At 43.9% G+C, this 24790-nt stretch overlaps 2 protein-coding genes across 6 annotated transcripts in view; both read right to left on the reverse strand.

Moving 5' to 3' along the window:
• Positions 1-21595, reverse strand: part of LOC118402042 (microtubule-associated protein 4-like) — an 83404-nt gene extending 61809 nt beyond the window's left edge. The window contains exons 1-2 of one of the 4 annotated variants that reach the window (XM_035799881.2): positions 21336-21595; positions 6852-7030 (exon numbers count right to left, since the gene is read on the reverse strand). In XM_035799881.2, the coding sequence (XP_035655774.1) occupies positions 6852-7026 (175 nt within the window). In that variant the 5' untranslated portion in view covers positions 7027-7030; positions 21336-21595. The remainder of the gene's footprint in view (positions 1-6851; positions 7031-21335) is intronic. The other 3 variants (XM_035799879.2, XM_035799880.2, XM_035799882.2) reach the window with 3 other exon arrangements.
• A 1247-nt stretch (positions 21596-22842) lies between these two features.
• The window catches only part of LOC118402043 (potassium voltage-gated channel subfamily H member 6-like), a 60627-nt gene continuing 58679 nt past the window's right edge, over positions 22843-24790 (reverse strand). For both annotated transcript variants that reach the window (XM_035799883.2, XM_052476907.1), the window contains one exon: positions 22843-24345. In XM_035799883.2, the coding sequence (XP_035655776.1) occupies positions 23971-24345 (375 nt within the window). In that variant the 3' untranslated portion in view covers positions 22843-23970. The remainder of the gene's footprint in view (positions 24346-24790) is intronic.

The following is a 24790-nucleotide window of genomic DNA, read 5'->3' on the forward strand; positions in this document are numbered from 1 at the left end:
GTCCCTCTCCTCGTTCAGCGGTCGACGTCACCGGCCTTCTAGCCACCGCTGATCCATTTTTAATTTTCCATTTGTTTTGTCTTTGTTTTACACACCTGATTTCAATCCCACAATTACTTGTTCATTATTTAACCCTCTGTTCCCCCATGTTTTTTTGTGAGTGATTGTTTATTGTATTTTCGGGTCTGTCATGGTGTGCGTGTATTTGTAAAAAAGTACGTTGATTACTCATATCTGCTGTCCTGCGCCTAACTCTCTACACCAGCTACACATAAGACCCATTACAGAATCACTCACCCGAAGAATGGAGTCAGCAGGAGCAGACGCCCTCCCTGTTCCAGTGGAGGAGCGCGTTCAGCAGCATGCGACCATGTTGAAACGTCTGGGCACTGCCATGGATCACGTGCTGCAGACTTTGGATCTGCCTTTCCCTGGATATGCCTTTCCCTGGATATGCCTTTCCCTGATATGCCTTTCCCTGGATATGCCTTTCCCTGATATGCCTTTCCCTGATATGCCTTTCCCTGGATATGCCTTTCCCTGATATGCCTTTCCCTGATATGCCTTTCCCTGGATATGCCTTTCCCTGATATGCCTTTCCCTGATATGCCTTTCCCTGATATGCCTTTCCCTGGATATGCCTTTCCCTGATATGCCTTTCCCTGATATGCCTTTCCCTGATATGCCTTTCCCTGATATGCCTTTCCCTGGATATGCCTTTCCCTGATATGCCTTTCCCTGGATATGCCTTTCCCTGATATGCCTTTCCCTGATATGCCTTTCCCTGGATATGCCTTTCCCTGATATGCCTTTCCCTGATATGCCTTTCCCTGGATATGCCTTTCCCTGGATATGCCTTTCCCTGGATATGCCTTTCCCTGGATATGCCTTTCCCTGATATGCCTTTCCCTGGATATGCCTTTCCCTGATATGCCTTTCCCTGGATATGCCTTTCCCTGATATGCCTTTCCCTGGATATGCCTTTCCCATGCCCTAGATAGTCGACCATTAGGGTCAGGGCTGATTACGGAGACCACCGCTCCACTTGACATGGTTACGAAAGGAGGGTCATGAGGAGAGAATCAGTCTCTTCCTTATTGATTCTCCTGCATTTCCCGTGGTGCTGGGCTTACCCTGGTTGGCCTATCATGACCCCAGTATTTTGTGGCTACAGAGTGCTCTCAAGGGGTGGTCATGAGAATGCTCATGGAGGTGTGTGGGGGTTTCCATCGGTGCGACTACGGTGGAAAATCCAGACCAGGTCTCCACCGTGCACATCCCCTCAGAATATGCCGATTTGGCTCTCGCCTTCTGTAAGAAGAGGGCGACTAAATGACCACCTCATCGGCGGGGGTATTGTGCGATACATTTCCTGGTAGACGAAGGAGTCACGTGTATCCTCGTACAGGAGGAGACGGTGGCTATGGAAACATGTCTCCGAATCCCTGGGGCAGGGATACATTCGGCCCTCCACTTCACTTGCCTCCTCAAGTTTATTTTTTGTGATGAAGAAGGATGGGGGTCTGGGCCTGTGTATTGACTATCGAGGGATCAATCAGATCACTGTGAGGTACAGCTACCCACCGCCTCTCATCGCCAGTGCGATCGAGGCAATGCACGGGGTGCGCTTCTTCACAAAATTGGATCTCAGGATCGCTTACAACCTGGTGCATATCCGGGGGGGGACAAGTGGAAGACAGCATTTAGTACCACCTCAGGGCACTATGAGTACCTTGTCATGCGGTTCGGGTTGATGAATGCTCCATCAGTCTTCCAAGCATCTGTTGATGAGATTTTCCAGGACCTGCACGGGCAGGGTGTAGTGGTGTATATTGATGACATTCTGATATACTCCGCTACACGCGCCAAGCATGTGTCCCTTGTGCGCAGGGTGCTTGGTCGACTGTTGGAGCATGACCTATACGCCAAGGCTGAGAAATGTCTGTTCTTCCAACAGTCCATCTCCTTCTTAGGGTACCGCATTTCCACGTCAGGGGTGGAGATGGAGAGTGACCGCATTTGAGCCGTGCGTAATTGGCCTACTCCCACCACGGTAAAGGAAGTGCAGCGGTTTATGGGGTTTGTCAACTACTACCGGAGGTTTACCAGGGGGTTTGGTCAGGTAGCAGCTCCCATTACCTCACTGTTGAAGGGAGGACCGGTGCGGCTGCAGTGTACGGCTGAGGCGGACAGGGCTTTTGGTCACCTGAAGGCTCTGTTTACCTGGGCTCCCGTGCTGGCACATTCGGATCCCTCTTTGGCGTTCATAGTGGAGGTGGACGCGTCCGAGGCTGGCATAGGAGTCGTGCTCTCTCAGCACTTGGGCAAGCCACCAAAGCTCTGCCCCTGTGCCTTCTTTTCGAAAAAGCTCAGCCCGGCGGAGCAGCACTATGATGTGGGGGACCGGGAGTTGTTGGCTGTTGTCAAGGCTTTGTCGGCGAGGAGACATTGGCTTGAGGGGGCTAAACACCCTTTTCTCTTCTGGACTGACCACCGCAATCTGGAGTACATCTGGGAGGTGAGGAGACTGAACCCTCGCCAGGCAAGGTGGGCTATGTTCTTTACCCGTTTTATTTTCACCCTATCCTACAGACCAGGTTCCCAGAACGCTAAGGCAGATGCACTATCCTGGATGTATGACACAGAGGAGTGGTCCATGGATCACACTCCCATACTTCCGGCTTCTTGCCTGGTGGCACCGGTGGTGTGGGAGCTGGATGCGGACATCGAGCGGGCGTTACGCACAGAGCCCACTCCCCCCCCCAGTGTCCAGCTGGGCACCTGTACGTTCCGTCTGCTGTCTGCGACCGTTTGTTCTATTGGGCCCATACGTCACCCTCCTCTGGTCATTACGGCATCGGGCGGACGGTGCGTTGTCTTAGTGGGAAGTACTGGTGGCCCACCTTGGCCAAGTACATGAGGGTCTATGTTTCCTCCTGCTCGGTGTGCGCCCACTGCAAGGCTCCCAGGCAACTGCCCAGAGGGAAATTACAGCCCCTACCCGTTCCACAACGGCCGTGGTCGCACCTGTCAGGGGATATCCTGACGGATCTTCCTCCCTCACAGGGGTACACCACGATCCTGGTCATTGTAGATCGTTTTTTTAAGTCCTGCCGTCTCCTCCCTTTGCCCGGTCTCCCTACGGCCCTACAGACTGCGGAGGCCCTGTTCACTCATGTCATCCGGCACTACGGGGTTCCTGAAGACATAGTCTCTGATCGAGGTCCCCAGTTCACGTCCAGGGTCTGGAGAGCATTCATGGAACGTCTGGGGGTCTCGGTCAGCCTCACCTCTGGTTTTCACCCTGAGAGTAACGGGCAGGTGGAGAGAATAAACCAGGATGTGGGTAGGTTTCTGCCAGGACCGGCCGGGGGAGTGGGCGCTGTTCATCCCCTGGGCAGAGATGGCCCAAAACTCACTCCGCAACTCCTCCACTAACCTCTCTCCTTTCCAGTGCGTGCTGGGATATCAGCTGGTTCTGGCACAGTGGCATCAAGAGCCAGATCGAAGCTCCTGCGTTGGACGAATGGTTCAAGCGCTTCGAGGAGACCTGGGACGCCGCCCATGTGCACCTACAACGGGCAAAAAGAGGGCGCTGACCGCCACCGCAGCGAGGCCCCGGTGTTTGCACCGGGGGACCGGGTCTGGCTCTCGACCTGAAACCTGCCCCTCCGCCTGCCCTGCCAGAAGCTGGGTCTGTGGTTTGTGGGGCCATTAAAAGTCCTGAGGAGACTGAACGAGGTATGATACAGGTTACAGCTTCCCCCAAATGATCGTATTAATCCCTCATTCCATGTGTCTCTCCTTAGGCCGATGTTGGCTGATCAACTCCAGGAAACTGAGGTGCGGGAGGTTCCTCCGCCCCCTCTGAACATGGAGGGGGCCCCGGCGTATGCTGTTCGAGCTATCCTGGACTCAAGGAGTCGGGCGAGGGGTCTCAGTACGTCGTGGAGTGGGAGGGGTACGGTCCAGAGGAGAGATGCTGGGTGCCGGTGGAGGACGTCCTGGACCCTTCGTTGCTGCGGGATTTCCACCGTCTCCATCCGGATCGCCCTGCGCCTCGTCCTCCGGGTCGTCCCCGATGTCGGTTTTGGCACGCGGCTGGAGCCAGAGAGAGGTAAAGAAAGAGAGAGTGTCACGACTTGCGCCAAAGTCGGTCCCTCTGCTTGTTCGGGTAGCGTTCGGCGGTCAACGTCACCGTCCTTCAAGCCACTGCTGATCCATTTTTCATTTTCCATTTGTTTGTCTTTGTTTTACACACCTGATTTCAATCCCACAATTACTTGTTCATTATTTAACCCTCTGTTCCCCCATGTTTTTTTTGTGAGTGATTGTTTATTGTATTTTCGGTCTGTCATGGTGTGCGTGTATTTGTTACTTTGTATATTTGTTATTTTGAGTAAAAGTATGTTGATTACTCATATCTGCTGTCCTGCGCCTGACTACCAGCTACACATAGGACCCATTCCAGAGAGGTAGAGAGTATGAGTGCTTTTGGCGCTGGGAGTGCTGTCAGTCTGCGGTATAATGAGACCATGTCTGTGGTTAGAGGGCTGGATCTGAAAAACTGCCTGGGAGAAAGGATACTATCTGGAGTGGAGGAGACTAATTTATTTTATTTTTATTTATTTTTTATTTATCCGTTATTTTACCAGGTAAGTTGACTGAGAACACGTTCTCATTTACAGCAACAACCTGGGGAATAGTTACAGGGGAGAGGAAGGGGATGAATGAGCCAATTGTAACCTGGGGATTATTAGGTGACCGTGATGGTTTGAGGGCCGGATTGGGAATTTAGCCAGGACACCGGGGTTAACACCCCTACTCTTACGATAAGTGTCATGGGATCCTTAATGACCTCAGAGAGTCATGACACCGGGGTTAACACCCCTACTCTTACGATAAGTGCCATGGGATCTTTAATGACCTCAGAGAGTCAGGACACCCGTTTAACGTCCCATCCGAAAGACGGCACCCTACACAGGGCAGTGTCCCCAATCAATGCCCTGGGCCATTGGGATATTTTTTAGACCAGACCACTAATCACTGTACATATGAGCTTTATCATATTCTGTCATATTTGGTTCTTCTACTGTTACTGTGAGAAGCAGCGTTGTCCAAATGTATAGCTATAAAACAGAATCTTCATTCACTGAACTTTTTGTTCTTACATTTTTTTTCTCAGTTTCTCTGTTGTTATTTCTGTGCAAATTAGCTATTTTACTCTGGGGCTAAAAGACTAATTGCCATCCAACATAGCCAAAAGCGGATAATTCAGCTATCCCCATACTTCACAATAAACAACTAAATTTGAGGGTGAACAACAGTGACGGTATGGCCCAAAGGAGTGAATTTCCCCTCATGCTCATGACAGTTCTCATGAACTGTGAAGTACTTTCTTGGCAGAGGGAAACAAACACAGGACTTTTCCAGTAGCAATTTTTTTTCTCTCCGTGATTCAGGGGGAAGTTGCCAGCCAAGAAGTTCAGGAAAAACCCAATCATAATAACATCAGTGCACATTACCACTGAATCACAGAGATCCCAATGACTGTTATGACTTGTTTTTACAATGCATTCGGAAAGTATTCAGACCCCTTGACTTTTTCCACATATTGTAAAGTTACAGCCTTATTCTAAAATGGATTAAATGTTTTTTCTCTTACCAATCTACACAAAATATCACAATGATTACAAAGAAAAAACAGGTACAGAAATGTATTACAAACAAAAAACTGAAATATCAAATTTAGATAAGTATTCAGACCCTTTAGAGTCAGTACAAACTTCTTCAATTTAAGAATGCTGAAGGCCACTGTGTTCTTGTGGACCTTTAATGCCAAAGAAATGTTTTGGTACCCTTCTCCAGATCTGTTCCTCAACATAATCCTGTCTCAGAGCTCTACGGACAATTCTTTCGACCTCATGGCTTGGATTTTGCTCTAACATGCACTGTCAACTATGGAACCTTAAATAGACAGGTGTGTGCCTTTCCAAATCATGTCCAATCAATAGAATTTACCACAAGTGGACTCCAATCAAGTTGTAGAAACAGCTCAAGGATGATCAATGGAAACAAGTTGCACCGGAGCTCAATTTGGAGTCTCATAGCCAAATTGTCTTAATACTTATGTAAATAAGGTATTTATGTTTTTAGTTTTAATAAACTTATAATAATAACAAATAAAAAAAGTTTTCGCATTGTTATTATGTGGTATTGTGTGTAGATTTGATTTAATCCATTTTAGAATATGGCTGTAATTTAACAAAATGTGGGGAAAGTCAAGGGGTCTGAATACTTTCCGAATGCACTGTATATAGACATTGTCCCTACACACACACCCACACACACACACACACACACACACACACACACACACACATACTTGTTTAAAATCAGACAGTATTCATGCAGCCTGAGCTGTGGCAGGAAGAGAGCAGAGTAAATAGCAGGAGCTGGATGGGAGTGGTTCTGTTCCTGAACATTGTCTGGCCTGGTTCCTCTGTCCCTTAGGTCTCCGCTCTCTCCATGATTCAACACATTCACTTACACAATACACATACTATACTGTACACACAGAGTACTGTATATGCTATATATAAATAGCATATGTGTATATTATTTTGTATGCTTACATGAGAAATGGATAATCTGCATAGATACAAAGGATAACATTGGGGGAAGGGATTTCAGCTGTAAGGCAAGCAGCTGCCATCCAGCTATACATCACAATGTTTGCCTTTACTGAGTAAAACAACCAGCAAAATCCTCTCACTGGATTGTCTCTGCTGCCCCAATTCTCTATGGGTTTTCCCAATATCACAAAGTCTGCATCCTGCATCCCAGCTTACCTTTCCCATCCTTTCCGTCCAGCAGAGGGCGGTAGTCAGTCTTTCCTACAGTCTCGCCCACTTTGTCATCAAAAGTTTCTTTCTCAAGGGAGGCCATGAAGTCCCTCCTCACCAGGCTGTCCGGTCCTGATTTAGGCGCCCCGTCCGTGAGAGCGTCATGCAAGCTTAGGTCCATTATCCTGAAAGGGAGAGACCACAGAGGTCAGAGGTCACACGTCATCAGGATCATCATCATACACATTATTATCATCATCCATCAGTACAATATTTCTTGCTAAACCAATACTGCATTCCTCCACAACTGCATGCTTGTTTTCAGGCCCACCAATCAAAGTTCATATTGATGGCTGATCTTGGCTAATGGTTGTCACCATATGTGCACCCTACTAAATCCAGCAGCAGACAAACCACTGCCTCTTTAACATGGGGGGGTATTTAGGCCAAAAGGTCATCTCCCAGTGGGGGATATAGCCGAGCTGACAGACACCATCCCCCAGCCCACAATAAGAACGGGGTTTGACATAAGACTGGGTTATTGCTAGCCAAAACTCATGGGTCTACATGTCGTTAAACTAGACACAGTGGCTCTGGGAAGAGACCAGAACAGAGTCCATGTAAAATCAAAAAATGTCTGGAACCGTAAAAGATATTAATGAACGATGTCACCATAATCGGGGACAGTCTCCTCCTGCCGTCTCTCCCACATCCTCTTTCCCCCACTGCAGCTAGCTGTCCTGACCCTACATTAGTACCCACCACCACTGCAGAACACATTATAAACTAGGCCTATTCAGGCCAACAGACAAGTTGTCATGCTGTGGTTTTTGCATTGCTCTAATTTCTCACAGGGCACTATCTGCCTGTTAAGTAAAGACCCCCGTAGTGATCAGCTACTGACAGAGTCATGCTCTGCTCTCTCCTCTCACAGCTAGCATTGCCTCCTTCATGTGCCACTATTATGAAAGTTTGCTGCAGTGCCATGCAGCTCACTTAGTGGGGCCAAGCTCAGTTTGGCTTCTTTAGTTATTTTCATAAGATATCACTGCTCCTCTCTGCTATATGTGTGTCTGTGTGTGTTTTATCGTCGGCCATCTGGTCCTACCAATAAACCAATATTTGGCCTTTTCATGGTTGGAGACATATTCTATCTTATTTTTGGTACAGTAACAACAATTATGCAACACTGAAAGTGTTATTTGTGTTGCATTATTGATATATAGTTGCAAAGATATCACACAGATATTACTTGATGTTGACATGAATTGGGTAGTCATATTTCCACTGGTTTGACAGCATATAACATCATTCACTGATGACGAATTTCTCCCTGGGTCACAACACTGTAGTAAATGGGTCAATTATAAACACTTCAGGTGAGTAACAGCATCAAACTCTGTGTGAACCACATGCATGGAAGAGTGTTCCTCGTTTGATATATTAAGGGTGGAAATTAGACTTCCTGGACGAGAGTGTTGTAATCGTAATGAAATCAGCATGGTTGAGGTGGAGTTGTAAGAGTGAGACGCTGTCTGAGATAAGAGCAGACACACACCTGAGACTAATAAGACATGTTCAGTCGTTAACCTGCACCAGGTGAGGCATCAGGTGTCGTTCCAGAGCGCTTCCCTTTGAGAGAGGTGGTTCCGACCAGCAGCTGTGTAATCAAAGCCAGTTACTGGCCACGTTCCAGGGCATCCTTTTTGGCGCTGTGCAGAAGACTGCAATATGCTATCATATGAAAGTGGTTTCCAGCTGCTGTTAGATCTGATAGTCTGAGCAGTGCAATAAAGATGACCTGGAACCCCACCACTGTGTTCCAAAAGGCGGAGAGAGCCATTTGGGTGTACTGAACACATACAGTACAGTAACCAATGAATGGAGTACTCACTACGCCTATGCAAGGAACCTGAAGGGTTCACTGTCTAAACCGTGGAAGTTATTCATTTAATGAATTACCCTGGATTATCATTTCAAATTATTGTAAAAGTGAGTAGCTATTGCTACTTTGTTGCAAAACCGCATGCTTTTCTTTGCCTTACGTGATCCAGCCCTGCGTGCTACAGTGCAGTAGGGGATAGAAGCATCCAAGCTCGCTTTAAAGAGGGAGGACATTCTCCTCTCTTCACAATGCACCATTTACTCCTCATAATGACTTTATCTTTGTGAGAAAGACAGCGAAACTAATACATACGTTGAGAGCTGCTCTACACAAATGGTCTATCAGTGGAACTCCTCACACTCACGGCCACACAGATAGACATGCACACCCACATCTCCATCCTTTTTTCCTCCGTCCCCTCCACTCATCACGCTCTCTTCCTTCACACATGAACAAGCGATCACTGTCCGGACACTAAACAAACACACAGGCACACACAAACACACTCAAACAAGTATCTCCGTGCTGCTATTGTGCACCAGCCTGCAGATTTGAGTATGTACAGTGTTTGTTGGCCATGGTTGAAACTGTGCCCCATTGTTTTAGGAGCAGCCACACTAAGTACAGTAGGAATAGTCAGATCACTACATTGACACACTTTGTAGCAGCTCCTAGGAGAGAGAAAATACTGCGTGACACACATAAACCTCGTCAAAATTCACTGTCAAAACGCGGCGAACAAGCACGCATTCAGGCAGGACCACAGCAGTTAATAAAATAGCTAAATCACAGCTCAGCGTCTGTGCATCCATCCAATGTAGGAGAGATGCATACAAACATCAAATTAATGTCCCTGTGTCGAGTGCTTTTTGGGTAGTGTAACTTTGAAAAATAAAATGTTTCACAAGTTTTACCATTCTGTAATAAAGAGGTTAAAGAGTTCAGAGTTCAGTAAGTGCCTACTAAGTGCCAAATAATGTAACAGGGTTGACAGTAACAGCATTGACGATTTCATCTTAAATCAGCCAAACATTCCCTTGTGAGAGGAAGAATGGAAACTAGTAGTCTGTAACAGGGAGGGGCTTCACAAAACAAAGTAAATTGTTAAAACATTTCCAGCCTGTCTATAACTTTTGAAAAGGAATAGTTTCATCATATTAAAAGTTCAGTTCAGTTCACGTAACATGGTTGACCATAAAGTTAGGGACTGATAAATCACTAGATTTATTGAATTTTGCATGTGGTCTATATTAAAGTTAATTTCATTTAATATAAAAGGTTTTTAAAATTCGATATTGGTGCACAATTTATACGTAAAATATCAAAGGGGTACTCTTTTCGAAGAGTAGAACGACCCCCCTCTTTCTGAACTCAATCTCCAGCTCCAAATATGAATCTACTCTGCTGTATTTCATGTTATACCCACCCCTCTTCCGTTAACCATATCAGTCTTTCTTCTCTTCAATCCTTTATGTTCTCTGATCCCCATTCAATCAATAAGGCTGTCTTTTCTCTCTTCTAATGAACCCTGAATTTAGACTGTTTCAGAAGCCTTTTCCCTTCTATATACATGTTTTTTCATTCAAAGAGAGTTCTCTCTACCTCTAACTTCCCTTTGAAGGTAACTCCATTCATTACAATTATTCCGCACAATAACAATATTTAGTAACAGGAACAGTAATTCATAATACAGGAACAATCTTTTCATGCCCATCCACCCACCCACTACCCCCCATCCCAAATCATAACATAAACATTAATAAAAATAACACAAAAAATAAAACACAGAAAAATAAAAGCAAACAAAAAAAGGAGAAATACAAGCATTAGTATTAAATAGGTTGTGACAGTACATTTTGTAGTATATATTTAGTGGTACAACATTCTATCTGCCACACATCATTGTCTTACCTCATCACATGATTAGGTTCTGGACTGCTACATCCCCCAGTCTGACTGCAACATCCCCCAGTCTGACTGCTACCCTAGACCCACTCCAATTTGCATACTGCTCAAACAGATCATGCAATCTCTATTGCACTCCACACTGTCCTTTCCCACCTGGACAAAGGAATACCTACATGAGAATGGTATTAATTGACTACAGCTCAGCGTTCGACACCATAGTGCCCTCAAAGCTCATCACTAAGCTAAGGATCCTGGGACTAAACATCTCCCTCTGAAACTGGATTCTGGACTTCCTGACAGGCTGCCCCCAGTGAGGGTAGGTAGCAACACATCTGCCACGATGATCCTCAACACTGGAGCCCCTCATGGATGCGTGTTCAGTCCCCTCCTGTACTCCCTGTTCACCCACGACTGCATGGCCAGGCATGATTCCAACACTATCATTAAGTTTGCAGATGACACAACGGCGGTAGGCCTGATCACTGACACAGATGAGACAGCCTATATGGAGGAGGTCAGAGACCTGGCCGGGTGGTGCCAGAATAACAACCTATCCCTCAACGTAATCAAGACAAAGGAGATGATTGTGGACTACAGGAAAAGGAAGACAGAGAACGCCCCCATTCTCATCGACTGGGCTGTAGTGGAGCAAGTTGAGAGCTTAAAGTTCCTTGGTGTCCACATCACCAACAAACTAGAATGGTCCAAACACACAAAAACGGTCGTAAAGAGGGCACAACAAAACCTATTCCCCCTCCGGAGATTGAAAAGATTTGGCATGGATCCTCAGATCCTCAAAAGGTTCTACAACTGAAACATCGAGAGCATCCTGACTGGTTGCATCACTGCCTGTTACGGCAACTGCTCGGCATCTGACGGAAATGCACTACAGAGGGTAGTGCGTACGTCCCAGTGCATCACTGGGGCTAAGATGCCTGCCATAAGATGCCTGCCATACAGGACCTCTACACCAGGCGGTGTCAGAGGAAGACCCCAAAAAATTGTCAAAGACCACAGCCACCCCAGTCATAGACTATTCTCTCTGCTACCGCATGGCAAGCGGTACCGGAGCGCCAAGTCTAGGACCAAAAGGTTTCTCAACAGATTTTACCCCCAAGCCATAAGACTCCTGAACAGGTAATTAAATGGCTACCCGGACTATTTGCATTGTGTCCCGACACCTCCCACCCACCAACCCCCGCTACTGCTACTTTCTGTTTATCGTCTATGCATAGTCACTTTAACTATACCTACATGTACATATTACCTCAATCAGCCCGACTAACTGGTGCCCCCGCCCATTGACTCTGTAACGGTACCACCTGTATATAGCCTCGCTACTGTTATTTTCACTGTCATTTTACTGTTTTCTTTTATATTTCTTTACTTATCTATTTTTTACCTAATTCCTATTTTTTTTAACTTAAATTGCACTGTTGGTTAGGGCTTGTAAGTAAGAGTTTCACTGTAAGGTCTACTATACCTGTTGTATTCGGCGCTCGTGACAAATAAACTTTGATTAGATTTGATGTAGAGCTTCCCAGTTGAGTGCAATTTCCTATTTAACATAAAGGAGCATAATTCTGCTTTATGCTCAGATTGAGTGTAAAAGCCTGAGAGACCCAGCTGTTTCTGCTGCATGGGGATTAGTGCTAGCTAGAGTCAACCCTAGTCCCCACTTCCACGTACAGCCAGGCCCTGTTATATTATATTCACTAAATCCCCCCTCTGTCTGTCACGCAATCATCCCAAAAACCACAGCAGGTTTACTGTAACACACAGCATTGCCTAACACACTGACAGTACAGAGTAACACACAAAGTGGGCCGAGGCCAGCAGCTTGGCAGGGGATCCCCGGTTTTATCCTACCATCCAAAACAACAGCATTGTTCGGAGGGGGGGGGTTCTGTTTATACAAAATGCCCTCAGTAAGCCTCTTCCCCCCCCTCTCACATTGCCATATTGTATTTCCCCCATATAACCGTAAAATGCATATTGATCCAGTAGTTCACACAGCAATAGAAGTACTGTACTCACCCACTTTCAGTCACTATATTGACAGATACTGTACGTATCAGCTAACCTCTTAACTGCCAACACTAGATGACTAACATAACTACACCCACCTACAGACCTTTGATCCACTGCACTAGGTTCGTTCACAGGTGCTTCCACACTGATTTGAATTGAAGAAGTTATTACAGTTGTATGAGTCACCTGATTAATGTACTATTGGCCATTCAGCATTAGTTATGTCTACATCACAGGAGGATGGTGGCACCTTAATTGTTGCAGGACGGGCGTGTGGTTATGGCTGTAGAGGAATTAGTGGAATGGTATCAAATACATCAAACACATGGTTTGATGCCATTTCAATCGCTCTGTTCCAGCCATTATTATGAGCTGTCCACCCCTCAGCAGCCCCCAATGGTCTACATCTATACATCTACATTATAAAAACCGAAACTGAACCGAAACAGCACTAATCACTCAGTACCAAGTGGTAGCCACGATTTATATAGGGGAAACACTGCAGACTCAGTGGACCATAACAGTGGACCATAACAGTGATATATATCATCAGTGACAGAGCACAGAGTGAAAGATCACTAGTCACTTTCTCTCTGGCCAAACGGCCTTTTTAATATAAGTTTCCACCTTTTGTTTTACCTTGTGGGTTATTTAAACAGCAGTTAATCTCTATAATTGCTGTGCTGTTATTTTAAAACTGGGATATGTCACTTTTTAGGGACCTGACCAAATTCACATAAAAATGTGAGTTATGGATCTGTCATTCTCGTTGAAAGCAAGTCTAAGAAGCAGTAGATATGTTCTATGTGTGCTATTTCTATGGTTCCTGTTCCTAAATTTAGTTTTTGCATCTTTTACTCTCGGTTTTGTACATCAGCTTCAAACAGCTGAAAATATAATATTTTTGGTTATGGAAAATATATATCACAGCGGTTTAGTACAATGATTCTCTACACTATACTTGCTTGTATTGTCACATAAACTGACATTTTAGCAACCAGGAAATGGTGGAGCGATTTCCGCATTGTGCATCTTTAAGTGACGGGGCTAGCTCTCTGACCCAACAGGCAGTTTAATGTCAGGGCATAAACAGTAGTCAGCCAGTTATGGTTAATCTATCTCTTATTTTGTGCTGGTTAATCTCAGATGATCCTTAAATCAGCAGGGTTTCCCAAACCCGGTCCTGGGGCCCCTCTGGGTGCACCTTTTGGTTTTTGCCCTAGCACAACACAGCTGATTCAAATAACCAACTCATCATCAATATTTTATTACTTTAATCAGCTGTTTAGTGCTATAGGGCAAAAACCAAAATGTGCACCCAGGGGGCCCCATAACCGAGTTTGGGAAACCATGCCTTAATGTGTTAAAAGCGTTGCCAGGTCTCCTAGTCTTCATCATGTGTCTGCGTTTTTATGTCTCTCTCATGCATGATGGGCACCAGCTCTGGTTACTGCTGATATACTGCTTTGTCACCCTGTTTCGTCCTCTCAGGGGAGACACACACAGTCCCTGAAAACAGTCACTCAGTCACTCAGTCAGAGCACAGTGGTGAGGTCTGTATTTACCACCAGTCTGTGAACACTCATCTAAATCGACACGCACGAGGAATGGTTGTGAGGAGTGTGTGTGACAGCCACCTGACTGTGCATTGTCCCTGACCTTGTGGTTACTGACCTGGTTCTTTATGCATAGTGATGGATTTTACTTTCTCATTCACATGTTCCTCTTGGCAATTACCATTCCTAGTATAGCGTTCACGTTAAAAACTCACAATCATGTTACATTCATAACACTCATCATGACAAGAAGGTACAGCATTTCAAAATATATTGCAATGTTACAACTCCTCTATTATTCACTGTGAAACTAGCAATGTCTGTTAAACAGCCATCACTAACATTGAGTGGCTGCTGCCAACATATTGACTCATCTCTAGCCACTTTAATAATTACAATTTGGATGTAATAAATGTATCACTAGTCACTTTAAACTATGCCACTTTATATAATGTTTACATTCTCTACACTACTCATCTCATATGTATATTTTTATTTTACTAGGCAAGATCAGTTAAGAACAAATTCTTATTTTCAATGACGGCCTGGGAACAGTGGGTTAACTGCCTGTTCAGGGGCAGAACGACAGATTTGTACCTTGTCAGCTCGGGGGTTTGAACTTGGAACCTTCCGGTTACTAGTCCAAAGCTCTAACCACTAGACTACCCTGCCGCTATACTATACTCTATACCCTCTACTGCATCTTGCCTATGCCGTTCGGCCATCGCTCATTCATATATTTTTATGTACTTATTCTTATTCATTCCTTTACACTTGTGTGTATAAGGTAGTTGTTGTGAAATTGTTTGATTACTTGTTAGATATTACTGCATGGTCGGAACTAGAAGCACAAGCATTTCGCTACACCCGCATTAACATCTGCTAACCATGTGCATGTGACAAATAAAATTTGATTTGAGTAACAAGTGTGTAATCCACCTAACTAAACAAGTCCTCGACATCAGTCATCTAGGAAATATTTCTCCAAAGAACCCATCTTCCGACTGAGCCATAGTGACATCCAATGGGGATGACATCACATTCTACTCATTTGGATTCTTCTCAAAGGTCCTGGCTCGAAAGCCCTCCTCATACTGCACCCTCACATTGCCTCTAATGTTAAGCTCTCTGGTGTTGGGAGGCCAAGGCCACTGTGAAAGAGGAGGGCTGGTGTTCTCCTGGATCACAGTGGACAGCATCTCACAGTGGAGATGATGAGGACGGTTTATGACAGAAAAGCTAGACATCACAACAGATCAGCAGACCTTGACCTGACACCAAGACCGTGCAGCGGACAAGGAAACCGCACGCCATGGCATACTGAGCTTCCCCCCACAACAAACATATAATGTGTCACTTGGGATTTACCTCACTGTGCTCTCACAATGGGGGATCGTTTTACTGAAAATAGAAAGTTCCATCCCTTTCATGCAAAGCCAACTTCAATATCACTATCACTACTTCAATATGATTTTCCCTGTACCACACATCTCTACTCATAGTACCATAGCAATCTGTAAAGAATGACTGACTGGCAGTTATTTGCCTCTGCATTGCTTGTGAACCTTGATGGACAGACACTGCTGTGCTGTCCAAATCCCTCTGGCTCGGTCTCCCGTAATCTGTGGAGGATTGCACTATAATCCCACCATTCCAGATGACTGAGAGAGAGAGATTTTCTTGTATGGCAAACATTAGGACAGGGATGGGCAACTGGCGGTCCGCGGGCCACATGGCCCCCCTTTTGAAGGCCCTCGGATTAATGTCTCCTGCAAAAATGTGGTTGTATTTCTGCAGTTTTACTCTTGTTATGTCAGTCACTGATAGTCAGTCAATTACCCATGTCAGCGAAAAGGTTTTATATCTCTAAATTAGTTTAGTGGCCAGCTATCTTAACTTTTTATTTTGGCCGGGGGGCCCCCATTGATGTTGTTAGTTAGTCTCACTGAGATCTCATATTAAAAACTACAAACATTTCTCTTCACCCTATACCAGTCTGCTGTTCCCACATGCTTCAAGAGGGCCACCATTGTTCCTGTTCCCAAGAAAGCTAAGGTAACTGAGCTAAACGACTACCGCCCCGTAGCACTCACTTCCGTCATCATGAAGTGCTTTGAGAGACTAGTCAAGGACCATATCACCTACACCCTACCTGACACCCTAGACCCACTCCAATTTGCTTACCGCCCAAATAGGTCCACAGACGATGCAATCTCAACCACACTGCACACTGCCCTAACCCACCTGGACAAGAGGAATACCTATGTGAGAATGCTGTTCATCGACTACAGCTCGGCATTCAACACCATAGTACCCTCCAAGCTCGTCATCAAGCTCGAGACCCTGGGTCTCGACCCCGCCCTGTGCAACTGGGTACTGGACTTCCTGACGGGTCGCCCCCAGGTGGTGAGGGTAGGCAACAACATCTCCTCCCCGCTGATCCTCAACACGGGGCCCCACAAGGGTGCGTTCTGAGCCCTCTCCTGTAGTCCCTGTTCACCCACGACTGCGTGGCCACGCACGCCACCAACTCAATCATCAAGTTTGCGGACGACACAACAGTGGTAGGCTTGATTACCAACAACGACGAGACGGCCTACAGGGAGGAGGTGAGGGCCCTCGGAGTGTGGTGTCAGGAAAATAACCTCACACTCAACGTCAACAAAACTAAGGAGATGATTGTGGACTTCAGGAAACAGCAGAGGGAACACCCCTATCCACATCGATGGAACAGTAGTGGAGAGGGTAGCCAGTTTTAAGTTCCTCGGCATACACATCACAGACAAACTGAATTGGTCCACTCACACTGACAGCGTCGTGAAGAAGCGCAGCAGCGCCTATTCAACCTCAGGAGGCTGAAGAAATTCGGCTTGTCACCAAAAGCACTCACAAACTTCTACAGATGCACAATCGAGAGCATCCTGGCGGGCTGTATCACCGCCTGGTACGGCAACTGCTCCGCCCTCAACCGTAAGGCTCTCCAGAGGGTAGTGAGGACTGCACAACGCATCACCGGGGGCAAACTACCTGCCCTCCAGGACACCTACACCACCCGTTGTTACAGGAAGGCCATAAAGATCATCAAGGACATCAACCACCCGAACCACTGCCTGTTCACCCCGCTATCATCCAGAAGGCGAGGTCAGTACAGGTGGATCAAAGCTGGGACCGAGAGACTGAAAAACAGCTTCTATCTCAAGGCCATCAGACTGTTAAACAGCCACCACTAACATTGAGTGGCTGCTGCCAACACACTGTCATTGACACTGACCCAACTCCAGCCATTTTAATAATGGGAAATGATGTAAATATATCACTAGCCACTTTAAACAATGCTACCTTATATAATGTTACTTACCCTACATTATTCATCTCATATGCATATGTATATACTGTACTCTACATCATCGACTGCATCCTTATGTAATACATGTATCACTAGCCACTTTAACTATGCCACTTTGTTTACTTTGTCTACACACTCATCTCATATGTATATACTGTACTCGATACCATCTACTGTATGCTGCTCTGTACCATCACTCATTCATATATCCTTATGTACATATTCCTTATCCCCTTACACTGTGTATAAGACAATAGTTTTGGAATTGTTAGTTAGATTACTTGTTGGTTATCACTGTATTGTCGGAACTAGAAGCACAAGCATTTCGCTACACTCGCATTAACATCTGCTAACCATGTGTATGTGACAAATAAAATTTGATTTGATATGGCAAAATGTGTAGAATTCCAAGAAATCTGCTGAGAAACAGCACATTTTCCAATCCAACACAAAAATGAGTACAATTGCATGAAATGTATTAGAAAATTGCTAAATCTTCTCTCCCCCCCATGGCTAATGTTTAGAATTTCACAAAAAAAAGTCCATATTATCTGTCTATCAATGCCTATTTATCTACAGTATCTATCTAACAATGTGTATTTGTCTGTCTGTCAGTCTAAATAATCCTTGTTGTGTGACAAGACTATGTTTTTTACCACTAGCGCTGGCTGTCGGCTACGCAGCTGATTACAGACACATTTTCAGTTGGGTATTTCTTTCAATTCAATTAATTAGGCTACTTTTAAACTTGCTAGTCAGAAAAAAGTCTGCCGAGCCCTCTCCCAATAGAATAAACAACATGCATCTTCTAGAGATCTACCGATAGGGCCGGCGCATGTCAATCACAAACTGAGCGATGACAGGGAAGCACTGCTGGTTTGACAGTCTGCTGTCTGTCCCACCTCTCGGTACAAGAGTGTGCAAATTTGTCATCAAGGCAAAGGGTGGCTACTTTGAAGGGCCTAAAATCTCAATTGATTTGTTTATCACTTTTTGGGTTACTACATGATTCATGTGTGTTTTTGTCATAGTTTTGATGTCTTCCCTATTATTCTACAATGTAGAAAATAGTAAAAAATAAAGAAAAACCCTTGAATGAGTAGGTGTGTCCAAACTTTTGACTTGTAATGTATATCCTTGTCATTCATAAACATACAATGTAGTTATATGTCCATGGTATCGCATCGGGTCAAGTAAACTAAAGATCTCTTTAAAAAAAATATATGTTTAACCTTTATTTAACTAGGCAAGTCAGTTAAGAACAAATTCTTATTTACAATAACGGCCTACCAAAAGGCCTCCTGCGGGAAAGCATCTTCGACAGAGGGGATCAAGCTGATTCTATAACATTTTACAGAGAACAGTTCATGAAGGAAGGCTTTCTCAAAGTGTTGTAGCAAGTGTTTATGACAAATCAGGACAGGTCGTTTTACTGAGCAGCCATTACGAACACAGGCTGTAAAACAGTGATCACTAAGGTCATTACAGAAAACACCAGACTGATACCTATCAGGATAATTTGTGAGGATAACAAATACGCCAGACAGTGACGTTGAATGGTTACTTCGGGATTTCGGCAATCTACTTCCCCAGAGTCAGATGAACGCATGGATACAATTTGTATGTCTCTGCAACAAGTACTAAGAAGTTAGAGGTAGTCTTAGTGGCATGCTAGCCCTTACCAAAGACTTCCAATCTTGCGCTAATGCTAGTTAGCAATTGCGCTAATGCTAATTAGAAACTTCCTTCAAACTGCACGCAGACATAAAAATGGTATCCACAAGTTCATCTGACTCCAGGGAAGTAGATAACGGGATTCCAGAAGTATCCCTTTAAAGTGAGTGACTCGTCAGTAGCCTACCAAACCACATTGGTAAGAGAGCCGTTCATTTAGCTCCCTCATTTGCATACTGGTAGGCTTTTTGGCAATAATCTGCATATAAATAATGAAAACATTCCATAAAGATGGTGAATCCTCCTCACTAACAATAGGTAAGCTAGAGGAGAGAAGGGGGGGGGGGGGTTGTGTGGTATTTGTGTTCTCTGTAGAGATGAGCCTTCCAGTGAGCAAAATGACGTTGACATCGGTTCTGAATGAAAGTTGAAAAGACGTCTTTTCCGGACATTGAAAATACGTATTTTCCAAACGTTGAAAATACATATTTTATGGAAGTTGAAAATACATATTTTGAAAATACGTATTTTCCGGGCGTTTAAAATGCGTATTTTCCAGGCGTTGAAAATGCATATTTTCCAGACGCTGAAAACGCATATTTTCTAGATGTTAAAAATACATATTTTACAGATATTGAAAATACATATTTTATGGGCAGTGTTTTTGTAATTGTTCTATGGCCAGATTTCAAACGTACATATATATACATACAGATATCCACATATCAATGAAGTAAGCATTATATTAATAATAATAATTAGCATTATAATTAATATAGGAAAATGGAGCAAACTGAAGATTGCAGTAGGCCATGGAATTTGTATTATTCCTACCATATATATCACAAGCACTTTTGTTAGCTTTTTCAAAAGCTTAGGCAGTGATCTAAGTTCAGACCAACACAAAAAAAAACAGAACATTTCAACTACAATAACATTATCTGTAACAATTACAGAAAAGTTTTTCTTGCTATGGCTGTGGTATAGTATGTGGTTGTTTATGTACCATAGTTGAATGCACTGACTGCAAGTCACTCTGAACAAGAGTAACTGCTAAAAGCCCAAAATGTAAATGTCAAAAGAAGCATGCATAAGCACACAAGCACTAGTACACGCATTCTACACGTACATTGTAATATTGTTGTATGGTTCTATTATACATTTTGTAATGTAGATATGTAGTGGTGTAATAATGTTAGAGGATGTATTGTTTTATCTTTTGTTTTATATGTAATTTAAGTGCCTTAATGTTGTTGAACCCCAGGAAAAGTAGCTGCTGCCTTGGCATCATCAAATGGGGATCCCTAATAAATACAAAAACAAAAAGCACTTGCAAAGCATGCTGGGTATTATTCTAATGAGCTCCTTCCCCAAACAAGACCAAACTTGGTCAGGACTGGACCAAATCTGAACCAATGTTTGGGCCAAATCAAGTCCGCTGTGTGGACCAAGGTAGGTCCGGACAGGACCAAATCTGAACCAATCATACACGTCTATGTTCGCGTCCAAAATCAAGGCCAAGGCGGACGGACCAAATTTCAACGTCTTTTCAATGTCAATGGACTTCGGAGTCGGACGGTACTCACTGGGATTGTAGCATTGCACTCTTTATGCATCTATGGGTGTTATCTTGATGATTTATAATGTCGAAGCTGTATAATATCACATTTATGTAACGACGACCAATGTTTGCTCTGTTGGAGTGGACCCATCTGTGATGCGGTGGACACCTGTCTACAGTCAGCATCCCTTAACTCAACTGCGGCAACATAACAAAGAAAATGATCTGCATTGGTCGTGGTGAGAGTGAACCAAACACGCCCACTGTGGATATGTAAACAACATCAATTTGGGTACAGAATGTGATAGTGTATGAACAATAAATATCGCACATTACATTCATGGTCAACCAGACTAGGACTGCGTCTACTCTGCATATTGTGAGATTCTTGCTCCGTAAAAAACGTGTAACCATTCATCAATAATTACTACATCTCTGAGGCAAAGAAAAATACACAAATACTTCCACCCAGATAATCACCTGAGCTGCAGTGTTCCCGTCAATTGTAATTATTCATAATTTTACTTACCCTATGTTTTCTCTTTTTTTAAATCCGTTTGTTAATTGTTGTCGTGAATGTCGCTGATCGAAGTCTATTCTACCTTCTCGTACAGAGCACTTCACTGACAGCAGAAAATCATCCCGCCTACTTCACCAAACTCAGCCTATCACAGTCGAGAAATGCTGCCGTGTTTCGTTTGATTCTCTATTTTTGACGCAGAGATAGTCAGAGCGGCGCATAATTCCCACACCGTTTCTGTGTAGATGCCGCCCACATATGTTGAAGGACAACTCAGCCGATGGGATTGTACAAAATTAACTATCATCCATTTCTCCATTCTTGAGACGAAATTTGGCCAATCATTTACAGTAGACAACAGTTCTATATACTGTATGGGCACAATGCGCACTGATTGGCAATATGGATGGAGGCAGTTCTCAATGCCGGACACACACGAGCAACGGGGGCGTGGCACTTTGCAGCTCATCTCGCTTTCAAATCTATGCAGGGTTATTTTACATTCTGTAGTTTCTCTGTTCATCCTCACAATGGGAACACAGCCTGGCCTGTCTCACTCAGCTCGTTATTATGACATCTAATTGGTGTTACAGGCTCATGTGTAACTTTAGCCTACTCTACTCAGGGATTAATGGTCTGCTGCTTTATCCTTGGGCATAGTGCCCTGACCTCAAAGACACTAATAAAAACCTGTCTCTCCCAGTTGAGGTAAACAAAGTCAGACCAAACAGGTGTTACATCTAAGACCATGACTACCGCCATCCATTCAGATTCACTTGCTGTGCTGTAATGTAGTGCTTTCTATAAAATTAAAAGATTACGGTCTCATTTGATTTGGTAAATATATAATCCCTAGCAAAAAAATAAATAGTTAACCTTTATTTAACCAGGTAGGCCAGTTGAGAACAAGTTCTCATTTACAACTGCGACCTGGTCAAGATAAAGCAAAGCAGTGTGACACAAACACAGAGTTACACATGGGATAAACAAATTAACCCAGTGTTGGACCAGTCAAATCTAAAGGACCTTTCATCTATAGGCAAACTGTTGCTGTTTATTCATAGGCCTATTCTGGTCACCCTCTGACTGGTTTTAGGGTTAGGACTATATGATTCATGCATTATGATCTAATATCTCTGTCTTTAAATCGCTTTATCAAATAACGCTGGTGGTCAGAGATAAATGAGGACAGGGTCATTGTAATTGCTGGAATGGAATGATAAATATATCTTACCTCTGCGATTTCAAAAGGGAATCTCAGGACATGATTAGTGACCAGACGTTTTTATGAGGCACTGTAGATTTGCACAGGCCTGAGATCCAGATCAGTATAGTGCTTTTATTTGAAGTATATACATGTCATGAATTCATATATTCCCACTAAAAGTGAGATTACTCATGTTTAGTAAAATGCACGTGAACAAACATGCAATAAGACATGTGCATTGGCCTGTTCAATTGACCATGTTTGAATGGTTTCAAGGTATGACCATACACAAAACAATGCATTTCGTGTTCATCTTTTTATTCATGAGTAGTATCCAACTGTTCATTATCAAATATACATCAAGCTACACAGTAACTCTATTCAACTGAATCAATAAATACTGTACCCTGACCCAAACAATAATAGTTCAGATTTTTTACAATATATCCCTACATAACAAGCTACTTTTCCCACAGTAATCTATTTCTCAGAACTGGACAGTAACACAGTAACACACTATAACAGTATAGGTAGGCTAATGGTACTATTCAGAATGACAATTAAGCAATAATCCATAATTATATGTTCTTTGAATGATTTCTTGGAAATATATTTGATCAAACAAGAGATACAACCTAAACTAAAATGTTCTAACACATACAGGTCCTGCTCTAAAATGTGTAAACATTGTCATTACACTTGGAGTTGCTTGTTACAGTAACTGAGTAGTCGGTCTTCTGCAGTCAGAGAGAGGAGGAGAATTGAGGCCCAGGTGATATGCTTGCATCGTGGAATATTGCTGTGGTCTGACAGATACTACATTCAGTAGATTAGGTCATAATTCTGTGATCCTCTGCTGGCCTAGGATTGGATATTATTTTACTCAGCGCGCACGCCATCTCATTCAACATCTAGACTAACTAGATGAGAGGATACCACACAATGATAACAGAACAGAAATGTTTTACAGTTTGCATATTGCTTGCTAATTCAGTTCAGTAATTTAAGAATTAAATATGGATCCCAGAATTCATTTCTGTTACCCATTGAGCCAGACAGACGTTAGAGCAACATCAGTAGACTAATGAAAATTAGCAGCAGCTCTCCCATCACAACTCCATGAGACAGAACAGAGTTCTGTTAGTCAGCTAACACTTAACCCATACATGGTGACAACAAGGACATATACAGCAGAGACAGATATTGACTAACAAGGACAAATATTTTTCCATATACAATACTGCAAATGGTAGCATAAATCTGTGAAAAGTGATGCTTTGAGGACTTCTATGACCAGAAAATAATTTTATCCACGCACAGGACATTTTATTTCACGGGCAGAGAGGGAAACAGTATGGATATGTTTTTGTTTGAGTACCTCTTATGACTCCATGTCCATAAGCAGGGAGATAGTGTTACACACACACTGTTTGGCCCCTAACTCCCAGGGTCAGAACTGTATCTGTTTGCAGTAGTCCAGGGGCTCTCCAGGTCCAGAGCTGTGCGTTTCCCTGGCAGCGAGAGCCTCCGTCGGCCCTCTGAGGGGTCTGACTGGGCCAATCCTGTCCCTGGCGCTGAGAAGTTCCCATGGTTGACCAGGCTTAAGGGCTCAGTATCTGTATGGATGGACAAGCCCAGGGCGCAATGCTCTGGGGGGATGCTGTTGCCAAGAGGCGGAGTCTTGGGGAGAGGGTCTAAGACTGGGGTTGGATCCAGGACTCGGGTTGGCTCCAGAAGACACAGCTCCACTGAACTGTGGAGAGACTCACAGGACTTGGAAAGGCTGTAGTCAAAATCTGTTTGGATCAAGAACTGAGGTAGAGAACAAGAGAGAGGTGAGAAGAATCAGATCTACAGTACACAACTGCAGAATAACTTCTGTAAACATCAAAGTGGGATTATTGGTTGATATACAGTAGGCTAGATAAGACACACTGAGCAGTTGTTTCCTATGGATCCAGACTAGTGATGATGGTCCTAACAAACTGATCACCTACATCCAGAAGGGGTTAGACCAGACAGATCCTTGGGCTTAGTGGAGTTCCACTCAACATTCAAATGCTACAGTAATGGCATCTTTAACCCAATGCTTTCACCAAAAAAAAACAATTCTGTCCAACCAATGTGCTGCTATCACACCGATGACATGACCTCAACTACACTTTGTGACCTTACTATCTACAAAGGTCAGTAAATCAACTGCCCTAAATCAATAACCAGGTTAAATCTACACTGAAATAAATTGAAATAAAATTAG

Source organism: Oncorhynchus keta, chromosome 23, assembly GCF_023373465.1.
Source record: "Oncorhynchus keta strain PuntledgeMale-10-30-2019 chromosome 23, Oket_V2, whole genome shotgun sequence".
Taxonomy (NCBI): domain Eukaryota; kingdom Metazoa; phylum Chordata; class Actinopteri; order Salmoniformes; family Salmonidae; genus Oncorhynchus; species Oncorhynchus keta.